Source organism: Centroberyx gerrardi, chromosome 7 (genome assembly GCF_048128805.1).
Source record: "Centroberyx gerrardi isolate f3 chromosome 7, fCenGer3.hap1.cur.20231027, whole genome shotgun sequence".
Taxonomy (NCBI): domain Eukaryota; kingdom Metazoa; phylum Chordata; class Actinopteri; order Beryciformes; family Berycidae; genus Centroberyx; species Centroberyx gerrardi.
In genome coordinates this window covers 2,922,953-2,940,997 of record NC_136003.1, presented here as the reverse complement: position 1 = coordinate 2,940,997, position 18,045 = coordinate 2,922,953, and the positions used below count along the sequence as shown (strand labels likewise).

General features: G+C 42.0%; 1 protein-coding gene across 1 annotated transcript in view; it reads left to right on the top strand.

The window, feature by feature from the left end:
- smg1 (SMG1 nonsense mediated mRNA decay associated PI3K related kinase) overlaps positions 1–14,267 on the top strand; it is a 95,740-nt gene extending 81,473 nt beyond the window's left edge. The window contains exons 51-64 of the mRNA XM_078284825.1: positions 357–568; positions 1,362–1,518; positions 1,842–2,031; positions 2,879–3,159; positions 3,660–3,869; positions 4,478–4,615; positions 6,129–6,281; positions 6,605–6,784; positions 7,600–7,827; positions 8,224–8,435; positions 9,076–9,176; positions 12,535–12,711; positions 12,897–13,003; positions 13,651–14,267. Of these exons, the coding sequence (XP_078140951.1) occupies positions 357–568; positions 1,362–1,518; positions 1,842–2,031; positions 2,879–3,159; positions 3,660–3,869; positions 4,478–4,615; positions 6,129–6,281; positions 6,605–6,784; positions 7,600–7,827; positions 8,224–8,435; positions 9,076–9,176; positions 12,535–12,711; positions 12,897–13,003; positions 13,651–13,728 (2,424 nt within the window). The 3' untranslated portion in view covers positions 13,729–14,267. The remainder of the gene's footprint in view (positions 1–356; positions 569–1,361; positions 1,519–1,841; positions 2,032–2,878; positions 3,160–3,659; positions 3,870–4,477; positions 4,616–6,128; positions 6,282–6,604; positions 6,785–7,599; positions 7,828–8,223; positions 8,436–9,075; positions 9,177–12,534; positions 12,712–12,896; positions 13,004–13,650) is intronic.
- Positions 14,268–18,045: the final 3,778 nt, after the last annotated feature.

Here is an 18,045-nt window from a genome sequence, read left to right as displayed (position 1 = left end):
TCGGTCAAGAGGTAACGGGTCACATTTTTGCTGTTTTAGTGAAATAACTTTTTAAGGATGAAGGCTAATTTACTATACCATACATATTTGGATAGGTCTTTCCAAACGCTTTCATTTGGTATTACAGTTTAAAGCTTGGGTAAGCAACTTCAGAGGAATGAGAGCCACAGATGTTCACTTCTGCTTGACCGAGCCCATATGACAAGTTTCTCAAACAAAAGTTTTCCATTATTTAAATCTTGATAATGATCCACTTCTTGAATAAAATTTGAAAGTGAATTGAACCCAACCTCTATGTGTGTGTGTGTCTGTTTTTTTTTTTTTATTACACTGATCCGTCTCTCTATTCACTGTAGGAGCTGAACACAAACTTCCGTCAGATCATTTTCCCAGAGGCGCTGCGCTGCATGTTGAAAGGGGAGCCCACACTGGAGGCCATGTTGGCAGAGCTGGAGCAGCTGGTGGAGCAGAGCTCCGACGGTCTTGGACTGCAGGGTTTGGCCGACAGCCTGCAGGCCGCCACAGGCCTCGACCCCGACGCCCATAACCACTGCCTCCACATCACCAGGTTCGCCTTTCAACGAGCCACAGGGACAACATGCTCGTTAGCTGTGTATAGGCATTAATGAATTTACACACTTTGGGAGCAGACAAGTGTGCAGTCACAGATAATGACTGAATTTTCATTTTTGGGTGAACTATTCCTTTAACACTAAGGCAAGTCTGTCATATGATAGACTAATCTGCTTCAGCGACCCACACATGGTCATTGGCTGTTCAGCAGCTTACAAGTCAGCCTGTGTGTTGGAGGCTGGAGCTTAGTAGTTGAATAGTCATTCTGATTTTTTTTTTATTTTTTATGAATGAACAGACATTTAACCAAACCAATTCTGCAGAGATCAGATAACTACAGACAAATGATACTAAAATAAGTGACTACACTTTATCAAATATCTGCTGTAATTACTTCACCTGAGATGAAAAGGTTTTATGCAGTAGTTTGATGGCTGTGCCAGAGACTTTGTAGGAGGAGATACGTCCAATAAAGGTCATAGGTTAGTTATGTACCTTTTTTAAAAGTACCATATGTAAATGGAAAGGAGAGTGCAACACATTCAGTTTCTGTGATTTGTGTATTGAATTCTACTTGTCATGCATTTGATCAATACACTTCAGCATGGGCTTGGACTGATTGCAAACAATGCTGGTAAACATAGGAGAAAATACATGCAGCTCAAGAAGGGCTTTTAATGTTATTGTGCAGTTTGGGATATGGGTTTGTGGTAGGACTGTCTGATATTAGTATATGTATCCAACACTGGCATGGCTAATGCTTAACTGGCATTTGTTTGCGTGCTCAGGATGCTGCGTGCCCAGTACTCTGAGCTGATCCAGCCTCGCAGCATGGATGGGCCAGGCCAGGACACACCCAAGATGTCCGCTGGCCAGATGCTTCTGGTGGCGTTCGATGGCATGTTCGCCCAGCTAGAGACGGCCTTCGGACAGCTCACTGAGAAGGTAGCGCCCACTTTTTTTCCTTAAAGTGTAGTAAAACTAACAATAGGCCTTAAATGACATGGTGTTATGTATTCTTTCTTCCAAGACCAATTTTTATGTAGGCCCTGAACCTAGTTGAATAACACAAGGGATAGTTACATTAGATCTTGTCTTGTGGCAAATGTTTAGTGTTTGTACACTGATTCTCCTGACCCATCTGTAAATGAAAGCCCTTCTCTGTGATTCCGTGGTTGAATACAAGTTTTTTCAAGGTATACAATATATAAAACTCACCTGTCCTTTCCCTATTTTCCCACACTCCCCATCTTCTCTGGCTGGTCAAGTTGAGTTCTCTGGAGGTGTCATCAGCCTGGAGGAAGGTGGATGTACTGCGGGAGGCTCGGGCCGCCCAGCTCCACTTCTTTGACAGCCTAGCTCAGCGACAGCTCCTGGACGAGGTCTTCTTCATCAAGAGGCTGCAGACCATCAGGGATTTCTTCAGACTCTGCACCTCATTTGCACAGACTCTCTCCGGTAAGAGCTCTCCACCACTGCCACATAGGCACTAAGGCTAGGGTGCCCAAATTGTGGCCCGCGGGCCATTTTGGCCCACAAAGACTTTTGGTTTGGTGACAGAGGGGGGTCAGAAATATAAGATAATTTAGAATAATAATTTAGAATAGATAAAAACTTTGTATAAACTCAACAGTATATTATTCAAATGACAAAAATACTTTAATATATTTTGTTTGATTATAAACAAATATGTAATGACCATAAAGTTGGGGTGTCTGTATTGATATTTTTCCCAATAATGGACTAGCTATCAATGGAAGTGAATTGGCATCTGGTTATCAGTCCATATTTTCATTGGTGTCCTTGCAAATCCTTGCAACACTTAGACACTTTCAGTTGCTCTTGGAAGTGAGGGGAAGGGCAGTCCGTTATTCAAAATATCGAGGATTTGTTTTGTGGGTGATATTATAAATAATTTCAAGGCTTGAGTACATGTGATATCAACAGATAAACTTAAATTGAATATAGTTATTTGCCCCTCATGGTCAGGACAAATGTACCACTGGTCAAAATGGACCACAGAACAGTTAACTAACACATCTGGCATATACTTCTCATTCATTTGTCAATTGATCATCGAAGCAAAATCATGAACAGAAAATCATGTTTCTGTTCTGTGAAATGTCTAGCAAGACTGTTGTAATTTGTATAAATTGCTGATTTAAAAAAAATAAAAAAATGATTTGATCTCTGACATATTATACATAGTTGTTGGTACATATCACATATTGGTGTTGAGGAAATTCTCTAGTATCCTATTTTAGCCTGTTGTCTGACCAGTATTCGATGAACCCTCCGTGATCAGGTAGTTGTCCCCCAGCTGAGGACCCGTCACCTTCCAATGGGCCGGTGGGTTTGGGGAAGCCACTGTACCGGGGCCCTGGAGCGACAGGGCCAGGCGTGGCAGTCGTCAGCGAGGACCAGATGACCCGGCCCATCAAGGCTTTCACAGCAGAGTTTGTTCGTCAGATGTTGATGGGTCTGCCCAGCCAGGCCCTCGGTCTGGCGCTCTGCAGCACCCTGTCAGCCCTCGGCCTCGACCTCGTTGCCCAGGTGGAGGCCAAAGACTTCGGAGCCGAGAGCAAGGCAAGACCACTGTGTGTGTATGTTATACATAAGAATGTGGATTTTTTTCACATCTGGTTTCACTCTATTTTATTTGGCTGAGTAAGGGGTGACCCTGAAGAGACACAACAGGTAGGGTACATTGGTATAACATTGTGCTATATGAAGGAAGTAACTTTTTGGTCGAGGCTTGTATAGGCGTGTATTCAACAGGGTATACATGGGTCCTTAAAAAGTCTGAAAAAAGTCTTTAAATTATTTATCGAAATTTGAGGCCTTAAAATTTTTTCTTTTTTCACTTTTAGGTGGGCCAGGTAGCATTAAAAAGCCTCAAATTAGGCTTTCTGAAACCTGCACTTGATACCCTGTTCAAGTGGAAACCATATTTCCATATTTACAATTGATTTACTTATCTGTGGAAGTAGTTTGTAGAATAGAAGACTGATTGAAAAGCTCACTACTTCCCAGACTAAGCAGCATTTGAATCTGACCCTAAAACATTGTCTGTCCTGGCTCTGAAGGTGTCCCTGGACGAGCTTTGTAAGAAGGCAGTAGAACAGAGCCTGGCGTCAGGCCGGGTCTCCCAGCTGCTGCTGAACCGCGCCACAGTGCTGGCCTCCTCCTACGACACCGCCTGGAAGAAAGTGGACCTGTTGAGGAGGCTGGACGCCAACCTGGAGGCTGCCAAAGTCAGCCTGCAAAGGAGCCAGCTGCACATCGCCATGTTCCAGGTACTCATAAATGACTGTGTGCTGATGCCTTTAACCAGCCAATCAGTGGATCATATGCCGCATTGACATCATATCGGTAGAAGTGGACGAATGGGATGACATCTCATTGCTGCAACTTGGAAGTTCACATGTTTAACTTGTTGGAATGCCCACATTCAATATAATTTTTATTATGAATTTGGAATCAACCAGAAATGAACTGCACCAGATAGGCGATTGCTTGCTTTTCATAAGTAGAGTTGATTGTGTTAGTCAGAATAAAACTGATTTTCTATTTTTATTACCTTGGGCTGCCATGTTCTGCCTGTGTTGACACACTTCCGCAATTTATGACTCTTAAGTGGGAGATTGGAGCCCGCAAAAAAAATCCCACATGTCCTACTTCTCTTGTTCCTCCTCTCTCTTCCCTACTACTCTGGAGGCTGGTGTGAATGTTTTTTTCCCCAGTCGACTGCTCACATTTACGGTAAATCTGACATGATGTGAATGTGGCAATAATCCGGCCACAAATATTAGTTACCGCCTCATTAAAGCCTTAATCTGGAACAATGACCGTCATTTGCTACCACATTTCTATGTGTCTCTATGTGTGTGTGTCCATCCTCCAGTGGCAGCATGAGGATGTTCTGGGACCCAGTAATCAGCCACTGAGCGTCAGTCTTCCTCCTCGCTCCATCATTCTCAGCAATATGAAGAAGAAGTTGTACAAGCTGAGTCAGGATGAGGCCGCCATCGCAGCCGTTCAGGTCAGCATCACGTCACATATGGCATCTGGTGGTCGCTTTAATCCAAACACCCTTACAACACTGTGAGTGCATGCGTTTTAGTATTGGTCACCCTTGTGGGAGTGGAACCCCTAACCCTGGCAGTATTAGTGCTTATGGTGTGTTATTGTTTGCAATTCAAATAGGGAAACGTGTTTGGAGATGGCGCTTTGATGCACACAGTCTATTGCTCCTATGATGTTTGGCAGGCCAGCAATAGCATGGAAATTGCTTTTTATTTGAGTCTGTTCAGTCCCTCCAGGAATTTGCGATTTAGATCCAAGCAAGTGTGTGTGAATGAGAGAAGGAGAGGTAGACAAAATCACTTTAAAAAAAAACAAATCGCAATTATTTTTGCAATTTTCACCCATTCCTGCAATTTTATCGTAAAAAACACACAAAAAATCAGGAATTGCATTGCAAGCCACCGCAAAATCAAGCATTTTGGGCCCCAATGATTAGAAAACAACTGGTCTGTTCTACTGCAGAATATGGGAATTTGATATATGATAATCCTCAAGGCTTCTCCAATAACAGCAAATGCGCCATTGTCGGGTTTGGCTGTGCACTCGAGGGTCTTTATATCATAATTAATCACTTATTCCCTATGAATTTGTTCATATAGGTCTACCTTTTTTAACATGGTTATCAGTAGGCTTACAAATGGCCTTAAACACACTTTGTTAATATGAGGTCTGTAATTACTTTAAGTGACTTTGCATAAAGAATAAAACTTTCTAAGTAGAAACCTCCTCAGCGTATCTGCCCTCACGCATTTTGATTGTACCAAAAAATAAATTCACGTGAGAAAAAAAAAGATGAATGCCGAAATGTTTGGGGAAATGTTCATAAGTACACTTTAAGATCAAATCTGATTGTACACACATTTTGCGAATGAGGCCCATTGAGCTTCACATCCACTGTGTAAGTATCCATCAATCCAGTGTCGTCATCTTGAGGCAGCAACAGACTGTGGGTTTGATTCAAGAAAACGTGATAAACAGGAATAGCCTTTCCTCTCTGTGTCCCAGAGCTGTCAGGATCCTGTTAGTTTGAAGCCCTGTGAAATGGAAAAGGTAACATGTAAGGGGTATTAAAGTTATACTGTACAATTTTGGCATGTTAGGAGCCGCAAATGGCGATATGAGGTAACTGTTTGAATATTGAGGACTTCCATACGCAAAAATCCTGTAAGGTGATGTTAGTAAACTGCACACAGCATGCTCATGTTTCCCAAGCTGGCTGGTCTGTGATCTCTTTATACCGGTTTTGGTCTATCACTTTCTGTGTGGAGAAGATTTCCCACCAGGGACCATACCCACTAGCACAATTTAATAGGCCGAATCTACGGTGTCTCAATTAGGGGATTGAGAAAATGGGATGCTCTCCAATCTCGGCTGCTAAAACAGCTCGATTCTTATCTTGCCTGATGTAGCTTTAAATTTATCACCAACCAACAAGTCCATGTCCTGTGTTTGATTGCTGGTGTCCTCAGGAAAAGCTGGCGTCGCTGGAAGCGAGCATCGAGCAGCGCCTGAAGTGGGCCGGGGGGGCCAACCCGGCACTGGCCCCCGTCCTACAGGACTTTGAGATGACCATCGGAGAGAGACGGGCAATGGTGGCCAGAGAAAACCAGCGCACCAGCCAGGTATGAGCACATCACTAACATTACTGAAAATTTCTGAGAGACCATTTGTAAGATTAAAGTGACTTGGATTAGGAGAGCAAACTCTTTCACAGTAGAATACATCAGCCACTGTGGCCGGTGTATTCCAGACTTCACCAGCTACTTACACTATTTTACCAGCCAAATTCATTTTTGAAACGGAAATAATCTCTAAAGCAATGTTTGTTTTCCTTCCAAAGTGGCTAGTAGAATAGACATACTTAGCAGCCACAGCATTTGATTGGTGGTTAATGATCATTTTTGTTTGGTAGAGAAAGTGATGGACTACTGCCATCTTTCTCCAGGTCACCTTCTTGTGCTCCACCATCCTGAACTTTGAAGGGCTTCGGACTCGGTCCCCTGAGGCCCTCAACATGGATGCAGCTCTGTTTGAGCTGCTGAAGCGTTGCCAGCAGACCTGTTCCTATGCCACCCAATTCAGCAGCACAGTGTCACCACTGGAGCTTCAGCTGCTGCACAGACTGGTAGGTTTGACCTCTGACCTTTAACAGTTAGGTACAGAGCCTACACTCCTGTCCAAAAACATGAGAAGTAGGGCTGCACGATATTGGAAAAAACTGACATTGCAATATTTTTTTTTTCCTGCAATATATATTGCGATATGAAAAAATACAGGAATTTTCACCAAATGACTTGAATAGCTCTATCAAGCCTTGCCCCTTTAAGAAGGTGGCCTTGTGGGTAACTTGCGCGGGTGACGTAGTAGGAAGTGAGTGTGTTTTTAGCCGCAGCCAGAATGAGTTGCAGGATGCAACTGAGTGAGTAAAGTTACCATAGTTAGCGGGAAAGGAGCTTAGAACGTCACCGAGAGGCCGTGCATTATGTTCGCTGCTGTACCGAAATAAAGTGCCAGTTCTCCACTGCAGAGTTGGTCCGGACTCTTAGTAAAAAGCTTGTTACCAGCTACGAGCCAGGCTAAGCTAAAATAGGCTAGCACAACACCAGAGGCTTCCCAACTACAGTTCGGAGCTGCGAAAGCTGGAAAGGTAACATACGCTACTCTTACAACAAACCCTTAAATCGGAGTAAATGATGTTATATCAGACAGACTTCTCTTGTAGGTTAGTCATGGAAAATGAGAACCGTGCGAGTTTTCCTTTTGTATCAAGCAGCAAAAAAGTTGTAGCATGACGTGTTTGAGTTCATTTGCCTTACTTGACATCGCAGGATATATTGTGCAGCCCTAATGAGAAGTTACTTTTGGGAGGCAACTATATAGACTCTCTATATACCCTGTATTTCAAGACCAGTAAGCCCTCCTCTCCCCTGACCACCACAGAGCCCAGTGCTGGACCTGCCCATCGGCAGCCCTGATTGGCTGGCCTGTGCCCAGAAGCAGCTGGAGGAGGAGCTGAGCGTCCAGCGAGGGTCGCAGGAGGATAGGGAGCAGCAGCTGGAGTCTTGTGGAGAGACATTGCAGCTCCTGGTTGACTCCATCAAGACCATCTTGTCTAACCACAACCGCCAACTGGCTGATGTCAAGCACCTGCTGAGAGCCATGGCCAAGGTAGGCCAAACACTGAAGGTCCAGCTACCACACACACATATGCTCTGCTGGCTAACATTACCTGGATACTAAAGATCCAGGCGTCCAGTGTTTCAAGTGCACAAAAAGCAGTGGCTGCACTGCTTAGCTAATCGTCTGTTATATGCCTTCTTTCTTCATCTGTTATGAGTTATGCCAGTGGTTTTCAATCATGGTCCATCGTGACCTGATAATCAGGTTTGGTTGGGATGAAAAATAGTGCTGCGATACCCTGGAGGCACAGGCAGAAAGTGTCAGACACTTGCTCCATTTGTGCCACGCTCCAGTCAAAAGGCTTGTGCTGAGTTAAACCCTACCGACCATCATGTTTTAGCTGTAACCCAGGAGTCGTCCCACTGTGTGTATCCTCTCCTACAGGATGAGGAGGCGGCAGTGGCAGAGGGCGAGGAGATGGCATACGAGGGCAGCGTGCGTCACTTCCTGTTGGAGTACAAAGCATGGCAGGACAACATCCAGCTGGTCCTGTTCACAGTGGTCCAGGCCAGTGGGCAGCCTCGCAGCCAGGAGCAGCTGGACCTGCTACAGGAGATCCCTGCTACCCTGAAGGAGCTGCACTCCCAGAGCCAGAGGTACTGATACAGACACACTCTCATACATACGTACACTCTCATTCACACACACACACTTAAACATTTTTAAATTATACTTTATTAATCAGGTATCCTAATTGAGATTCAAGAGAGACCTGAGAATAAAAACAAACATTCATGAAATTAAAAATAAGAAAATACATAATACAGTATAGTGGCAGAAACCAAGTAAACTAACCACTCCTGTGATCTGGTATCATAATTGCTGGATTTAAAAGGCAGTAGAGATGTGAGGTAAAAGGAGCCTTATAGATAAATGTAATGCAATACATTTCCCTTCTCATTGTTAAAGAAGACCAGCCAACTTTTTGTCATAAATCACAATGGTTAAGTGTGAAATGTATCTCCTGTACCTACATCCAGTGGCTTCAGAGTAGAGGCAAAATGTCTCCATAATCAGACATGAACAGACATGAATATGGATTGTAGGATTGCTTTTCTGTTTTCAGAGGAGAAACATGCAATGTTTCTGTACAAAATCCTATTTTTACCCAAAGAATTTTGGGCAAGGTGTTCCACACTGGTCAACATGGCATCATTCCCATATTTCATCTGCTCCTGTATAAATTGTGTGTGTGTGTGTGTGTGTGTGTGTGTGTGTGTGTGTCTCTCCATACAGTGTGTATAATGGGCTGGTGGGCTTTGCCTCCCCGCTGGTGACTGACAGAGACAGTGAATGTGCCAGTCCTGTTTCTACAGCACAGACGAGCTTTGCAGCAGGTATGGACTTCCTGGACTGTACATGAGTCCTATTCACTAAGGTTGGGCGATTATCTCCATACATTACTGGGATATAGGATTTTATCAGCGTTTTCCATACATAGGCTCATCTGTGGTGGACTGTCACAATATCGGCACCGCCGCCACAAAATAAAAAGTTGGTCAGTGTATAGAAATTGATCTCTGTCACATCAGAGACTAATCTCACAAGGCTGGGGCACTCACTCAGCTGTTGCTTGTAAACACACCACACACACATGCCTTTTTTTTTTAAATTAAAATGTGTAATTTCTCAGTTAAATGCCAGTGATTTCTGGTGATAATGAGTAATTATTAGCATGATAACTGAAACATTTGCTTACTGGTCCTTTCATTCTCTCTTAAATGGAACTTCCATGTTTTAGTCAGACAGATGAGGTTGTTATAATATTGTTACCCAGTTATGAAAGTACTAGGTAACACCATCAAAAATGTACTGCCAAGTAAAGACAAGCTTGATACCTCAATATTACACTGATTTTACTCTGTAGATGCTTTATTCCTTGGTTCATTAGGGTGATGAGGTAGTTACCACATCTCCTCTTTAAACAGAGCGTCTAACAGCTATAAACTATGGTGCCAGCGATGACATCAACGAGAGATAAGTATGGTCAAAAAAACTCAATAGAAATGCGTTCGCATTGCAGCGGCCATCTTTGTTGTTCCCTTGATTGATTGATAGGAAGCCCAGCCAATGACAACAGTTTCAGTGTGAAAGGCATATAATTGGCTTGGATACAGACGGAGGGCAGATCACTGGCCCGAGAGCAAATGGCTCTGGCTCCAGGCCCCATAAGTTTACAGGACTTCAAATACAAGCTGACACAACCTGAAGTTACAAACTGATCCCCCGACAGAACACTGACAGAAATCCCAGGAGCCGTAGCTCTGAAAATGAAGTGCTGAAACTGTGTGAAGAGTGTTGTAGCTTTACATGTAAAATTTTATTTCATTATGCGTAACCATTAATCAAGCCAATACAAATATTAAGTTACAAGCATTACATTTTTATATCCCCGAAATGTGAGTTTCAGGGATGTTATGGATTCACCCCACCCGTCACCATGTCCGCCGCCGTCTCGTCTGCCGCAGATCCTTCGTGTGAATGCGATAACTTGAACAGTTTTTATAAGAATCTTTTCAAATTTGGTATGGACATTGATGACCCCTAGAGGAAGAACTCTATTATAACTATTATTAATTAACTGATTAAATTATTCTCCATGCTATTTGGACCCATATCTCACCAATGGTGCATTATATTGTATTGAAATTTGTCAGGAGAATTGTTCAGGCAATTGTGGAGATTTGTATGAAGTTTGCACTTTCTGTGATTATTATTAATAAATTAATCAATTAATTTTTGTACTGTTACTTTTTTATTATTATTGTTTTTCTCTTTGGGCTCAATTTCCCGTGAGATGGTAAATGCTAGAGCCATGAAACTTTGCACCATGGTCTAGTATGGCTTCAATTAGACCCACAAGAAATATGCCCCCCATCGGCCTGATGGTGGCGCTATAATTAAAGGTCAAAAACTAAAAAGTTTAAAGGGCTGTATCTCCCACACCGTTTGTCCGATTTACATGAAACTTGGTACACATGTCCACCTAACCATACTCTATAAATTTGCCATAAGGACTCGCCTCGAAAATTTTTGTGATATTGTGAATTATTTAAGTACACATTTTTAACATCCCCTCCAACACCATTTGACCGATTACCAATCACCAATCACCAATCACTATGAAACTTGGTAATCCTGTTCCAAGCTTTATGTGGAACATGCACACCAATTTCCATACAGATCCGACCAGATTTTGCCCAACAGCAGCATTGTGAGTGTACAGCTAAACACAGTAAAGCCAATACGAAGTTGGATATTGACACCTTTTAACTTGCTATTACATTCTTCAGTATCAGAACTTGATAGCTTGGGGCCTGATGGCTCAACAGCCTAATATGACAAAACTGACGGTAATCTTAATGCAAACTTCCACGTTTCAGCTCTGGCTGCTGTACTGGCATGAACCCAGCCATGGCCGCTAGCGGCTATATGTAATTAGTTAAATTTATTATTGAGTGTTAAAAAAATAGTTACGGTACATAGCCTTTATTATTGGGGAGACAATCCCTAGAGGATTACATCAATTCATTTTGGAATGTTTAGGAGTAATAATAATATAATTAACTTTAGATTAGCCCAGAAGGAAACATTTTATTATTTGGCGAAATAAAAATAGTTGGGACATACAACCAATATAATTGGGAAGATTAACCCTGGAGTCTCATTGTGTGATTATTGAATGGCTTTTTATTACATTTGACTTAATGGGGCCTTCGAGGATTGGGGAATTTCTGGGATATACCCTTGCTGTCGGCTCCGACAGCTTCCTAGTTCAGTAATGACTACATAACTTGCTACATAATGTAGTACTGTTATCATGCTAATAGTTACCCGTTATCACCAGAAACTACTGCCATTTAACTGAGAAATTACACATATTTATGAAATAGTTACTTGTTATTACCAGAAATTGCCAGTTACTTTCTGATCATTTCTCTGTAATTACACAGTTATTACCCTGTAATTTGTGTACCATAATGTAAAGTGCTTCCAAGTAACACTTTATTTGGATAGTCCAATGTTGATATTCAACTATCAAGGGGCTATTCCACAAAGGAGGCTTAGAAAAGCGGGGCTTAACATGAAAGGCTTGACTTGAGTTAACCTGACAAATCAATCCAGGATTAAGCAGTTCCACAACGCCAAACTTCCAGGTAATCAAGCCTGTTTTGAACAGTCAAGATAATTGCACATTCACAACCTTAAAACACAGACTAACCCTGAAAATTAGCCCAACCGTTGGACCAAGCTAGTTTGGAAGCAAAGGTTTCCATGGTAACCTAGCTCAAGTTTAATTAAACCTGCTTTGTGGAACTGAATTTCCTGAAAATAAGCCTGGCTTAACCAGTAATCTCACTTTGTGGAACAGCCCTGTAGTGCCAGTTCAAAAAAGTGTCCCTTGCCTATTTGCTGCATCTCTACGGACTATGGTAACCCTAACCTGACCCTATATCTTACCCTAACCCCAACCCTACGAGGAACCCTAACCCAGACACTGAATATCTATAAACTACTCTTCACACTATTGAGTATCAGTAGACTTTTTAGTGAAACATTTTAGTCACTTGATATTAAGTTGAGTATCAGCATCGGACTATCAAATTAAAGTGTGTTGCTCAAAGATCTTTGTGTATTGGAATAAGTGCTTGTTAAGTGTGATCTCTCATGTGGTGGTGTCCGGTTGGCTTCCAGCTGTTCGATGCAGCGGGGTGAAGACTCAGCCAGACTCCATGTCCCAGAATGCACGGAAGGCCCTGCCTCGTAACCTAGGCACCCCTGCTGACACTCCACCCAGCACGCTGCTGATGACCAGCAAAGGCCTACACCCCAGTCCCAAGAGGGCTGTACGAGACCCCAAAACAGGACGAGGTACCACCCGCCTCTACACTTACTGCCCTCCTTTGTTATGCTGCCTTCTGGAAATGTTGGAAAGTCAAAAATACATTACACTTGCAGCATAAATCTGCAAGTGTAATGTATTTTAGTGAAATCAAAGTGCACTGTAAAACCTGCCTTCCCAATGCCGTCAGCCTGATGTGGTTGTTGTGTTGCAGCCGTCCAGGAGAGGAACTCCTATGCTGTCAGTGTGTGGAAGAGAGTGAAAGCTAAGCTGGAGGGCAGAGACGTTGACCCTAACAGGAGGATGAGCGTCACTGAGCAGGTAACACACGCTCTCTCTCTCTCACACACACACACACACACAGACGCATGCCTGTGTCTTTGACATATCATTTAAAGACAGAATTTCAACTGCATCTGGCAAGATTTTTATATTTAAATCCAACCATTTTATCAGCCTAAAAGTGTGGCTTTAACAGAGAAGAGCATCCCATCCCATCCCCCAGATTCTCGTGTCAGTATGGTCACTAGTGGGAAATCTTCTCCCCACAGGAAGTGACAAATCCAAACTTGAGAGTGAAATTCAAAAGTGTCTCCTAAACAGCAGTGAGCCAGTGCTCCATCCAGAGAATGCTGGGCTCACCAACGTTAGATCTTGTCCTCTCTGGTCCTTTTAGTATAAAGCATCACAGGCAGGCCAGACCTACGTGAAGTTTACTGACATCACCCAAAAGAATTCTGGCTATTGTAGTTGAAATTTTTCAGAAGGTAACCTCTTACTGCCAATTAGGGCCACTGCCATGTGAAGTTGCCGAGTGTAGCTTTAAACAGCTTTTGTTGAACTTTGTGGCTTTTCAGGGAACTTTGACGATAACCTTTCTGATTCCAAATGTGTGTGATGCCGGTTCCTGTTAAATGACCCGTGGCCTCATGGAGCTGAACCAGTGTGTCCCGATGTTTCCTCTCTAGGTGGACTTTGTCATCAAAGAGGCCACCAACATGGACAACCTGGCCCAACTGTACGAGGGCTGGACGGCCTGGGTGTGAACACTACGGCGCTTCATCTCTTTGGTCCAGCAAAGGCTTGGAGATCCACCAGAATCCAGCGGGTCTGGGGCGTCGGAGCAGCAGCACCGGGCCACACTGGGGGGAGGAAGGGGGGAGCGGATGCTTAGCCCACCCCCCCAAACTCCTGGGCACCCGACCTGGGGGCAGCAACCTTGTAGCACCGCTGCAACCACACTCCCCCAACCATCGGCGATCCAGCTAACACAACGCTCTGTGGGTCTGCAGCCCCGTCTCCTTTCAGGGGTTTAAATGGGTGAAGCTGCCCGAGACGGGGGGGGGGGAAGGAGCGAGGGAACGTCACAGTGGTGAAGGCCTCCTCACCATCGGCTTTGAGATGCCTTCCCCCCTCACCTGCACCACCCACTACCGAGCTCCACCCATAAAAATCACTGCGTCCTGTTGAGCAAACTAAACTCCATCACGAGGCAGAATATAGTCAGAAGTGAGGACTTGCCCTCTGAAGCACACAGCTGGTTCATGAAACAAGCTGCTGGTTGGACTTCACCACGGGACAAAAAGGCTAAGATGGATGGGTTCATCAAAATGGCCACTCCTGTTTTACTCAAATCTTTTCCTTAATCATATGGTGATTCTGATTGGCCAGTGGCAGATCTGCGAGTAAGCTGATTGGGCAGGTGTGATGTGGGCATGGGGTAGCTGAATGGACTCCCACCTGAAGCCTGCAATAAAAAATGATTTAAACGGGGGAAAACGGTGTAAACGAGACTTTATTTCTCCTCAATAACATATATCATAAAAACACTCGCACATATCTCTCAAATGATGTGTGTCACCAAATTTTGCCGAAAAAAGGAATGTCAAGTGGAGATGGTTTTCCCAGGAAGATTCACTGTGGTTTTGTGGTTAAAGTTGAAGCATCCCGTCATGTGAAATTATTTTTTAGGGTTGATTTGTGGGCTGAGAAAGGACAAAGTAAGATGTTAGAATTCAGAGGGGTGACATCTTGACGCAGGAAAACCTATTTCTGAACCCTCTTCTTCAATGTGCATCTTTAATCTGTGTTGTGTACTGTAACTTTTCTCCCAACCCCTTCTTTAAAAAGAGCCTTAGGAGTAGATTGCTGCCTTTTTTGACTTGCCTGTCAGAAGCTGTCGCCTTCCTGATATGTATTCACTCCCCACCCCTAATGCTTGCGTTTTATTGATGTTGACCTTCTAGTTTTACATTTTTAGTGGGAGAAATTAAAGAGAAGATAGTGATGTTTTGGTGATGGTGCAAACTGTTATTTCTTAAAGGTTTTATTGGATTTTGTTTGATGCCAAATAAACGTGGAATTGAGAGGTCTTGCGTGTCAGTTGTTTGCTTCAACGTCATGGCGCAAACTGAGAGAGAAATCCCTTCAGGCCCTTATCACCATTTATCTCTGAAATCAATCATGTCAATCTGCACAGAAGCATTTGTCTGTTAGAATCACTTAAATCCTGCTGTATGGAAAAATTACAATTGCAATGAAAATGGTTACTTTACACAAATCAAATCAAAATCTGTACTTTGTTGAGCAGAACTGCTAATTTTATGTGTACAGTAAAAATAATTTCCTATGGCACAAATAAGCAAACCTTTGATAAAGACACTTTCAGTTTGTTGGCCCCATAGAAGATTTCACTGAAAAAGTGGAAAAGAGAAAAGGCTCTAATGTTTTCCATTTGAACAACAAACCTCATAACTCACTTTATAATGGCCATGTATGATATTCATTTATAATTTACTATAACAAAACATGTACTAATATCTGCAGATCTGTGCAGACAAGCTGTTTATTAAACCCAATGTCAACCCTAACCAGTGCACATATACTGTATATATACAGTATGTCACCATAAGGAAAAAAAAAAGTGAAAGAATGTTGAAACACTAGGCAGTGTTTGGGCAATTTATATGGTCAATGATATTTTATCCTAATGGATATAGTGTTTTGGAATGAAACCCTTCAAAGACTGAAAAATGCATTTAACTTCCAGCTCCCATGAAGTGAGATTAGTGGGTTAGTGAGCTAACTTTGGGCTTAACCCTGGCTTTTCAGTCTCATGATGGTGGCTCACTTTTCAGCGGGGTACATCACCATAGTAACTTAGGCTGAACATCTAACCTGCAGGTTATGTTCAACAGGTTATGCTCAGGCTATCAGATTTGCACATATGGGAGTGTTCATACTTTTCATTCATACAATACTACGTCTCCACATTGAAGCTATTAAGATTTACTATTCACAAAGTTGGCTTATATTCCCCGGGACTGCGGTGATGGGAATATGGGTGCAATATTTTTTGCATAAATCACTCTTAGGAATCCACCTGCTGTTTGATTGCTTTTTTTATAGTGGCCAAATGGTCTGGAAACGCTACAAACATTTACTTAGTCTGATAGGCTATATTAAATCATCACAGAAAGCAAAGTGGCGCCAGTCTCTAAACACAGTCGCCCTGCTAACAACCCTTCTTAGGCCTACTATCTATAAATTCAATAGAATCCCCCTGTACAGTTCCTTTTATTACTTGTCATTCATTTGAATGCAATGTTTTTGTTCATATTGGATTTTGGAGATGTGATTTTACCCCTAAAGGTTATTAGAATAAATGAGCGGTGGAGTAGTGATACCATTTTTCCATAGCTGATTGGTGAGGAGACGGGCTGTGATAAGCCCATTTACTTTACATATTACACTATCTGCAATTTTCCTCCAGCAATCCTCTCTAGCCTTGCCAGCAGCAACAGTGTTACTTTTCACTGTTACACGTTTGGTATTGCCCATATTCATTATAATAGTTTGTTCTTCTTGAGAGAAGAACACAAATGTTAACTAGGACGGTTAACCCAATATTGCATAAAGGGAGTTGTAATGAGTACAGTTTTGGCATGCTTTGTTAATGTTAGTAAATCGTTTATTAATAGAAGAAGTTCCAAAGCTAAGACGGTCATGAGCAGAGTTTAATTACAGCATTTGCATTTGATAATTACTTAGTTAACATGAAGAAATGTATTCATGTCTCAGTATTTGTTCACTATCAATTTATGTATTAACTCATGTTAGTTAATAGCCTATAACCTTATTATAAAGTGTAACTGGTGAGACTGAACCTGCAGTATCTGCCAAGTTTGGTTGCTGTACCTCTTCAGATACTTTTAGGGCAGAAGAAGAAGAAATATAGCTGCAAGCAGTGATTGGAGCAGCAGATATTAATCATATGGTATGATGAATAAAAATTTAGCAAAAAAAGTCATATAGTGGTGCTGTGATACTGTGGTTTAAATGCCCTTCAGACTGGCTATATGCCCTGTTTAGCTTATAGTTTCAATAACAAAACTCACAAAAAAACATTAAACTTAATTCCTATAATTTTATTCATATGGCATTTAAAAAGAGCAAATTGTGAAAATCAGTTTCATGTACAGCTTAAAATGACCTTTTAGAATGCCTGAAAAGAGCTATTCCATTTTGTCCATCTAAATTAGTTATTAGTTATATATTAGTTAGTTGTTAGTTATATTGTTACTTCACATTATTATTTATTTTACTTTCACCATTAGGCCACAGCCATGGTTCAAAAACCAGGCCAGTCCATGCCAATTCTATTGGGACACTTAAGCCAACAAAATGTATTTTATAGTGCGTTTAAAAACCACATAAATTGACCAAAATGCAGTAAGAAGACTTTAGATTGATATAGAACTGAGCTCTATATTTTCAGTAGGAAATCCTAACCTTGGTGTAACTGCAGCCTCTGTCCAACTAAATAAAAAGGGATTGCATCTCAATGAGACAACCTGGTAAAATAAAGGTTAAATAAAATAAATAAATAAAATATAACTTCTTAACATCCAGACTGGATGTTTCCATGGTAACTGAGCTCAGGCATATTTAAACCTGCTTTGCAGATAGGGCTGCAACTAACGATTTTTTTCATTGTCGATTAATCTGTCGATTATTTTCTCGATTAATCGATTAGTTGTTTGGTCTATAAAATGTCAGAAAATGGTGAAAAATGACGATCAGTGTTTCCCAAAGCCCAAGATGACGTCCTCAAATGTCTTGTTTTGTCCACAACCCAAAGATATTCAGTTTACTGTCATAGAGGAATAAAGAAACCAGAAAATATTCACATTTAAGAAGCTGGAATCAGAGAATTTTGACTTATTTTTCTTAAAAAATTACTCAAACCGATTAATCGATTATCAAAATAGTTGGCGATTAATTTAATAGTTGACAACTAATCGATTAATTGATTAATCGTTGCAGCTCTATTTGCAGAACCAAATTTCTTGAAAATAAACCCC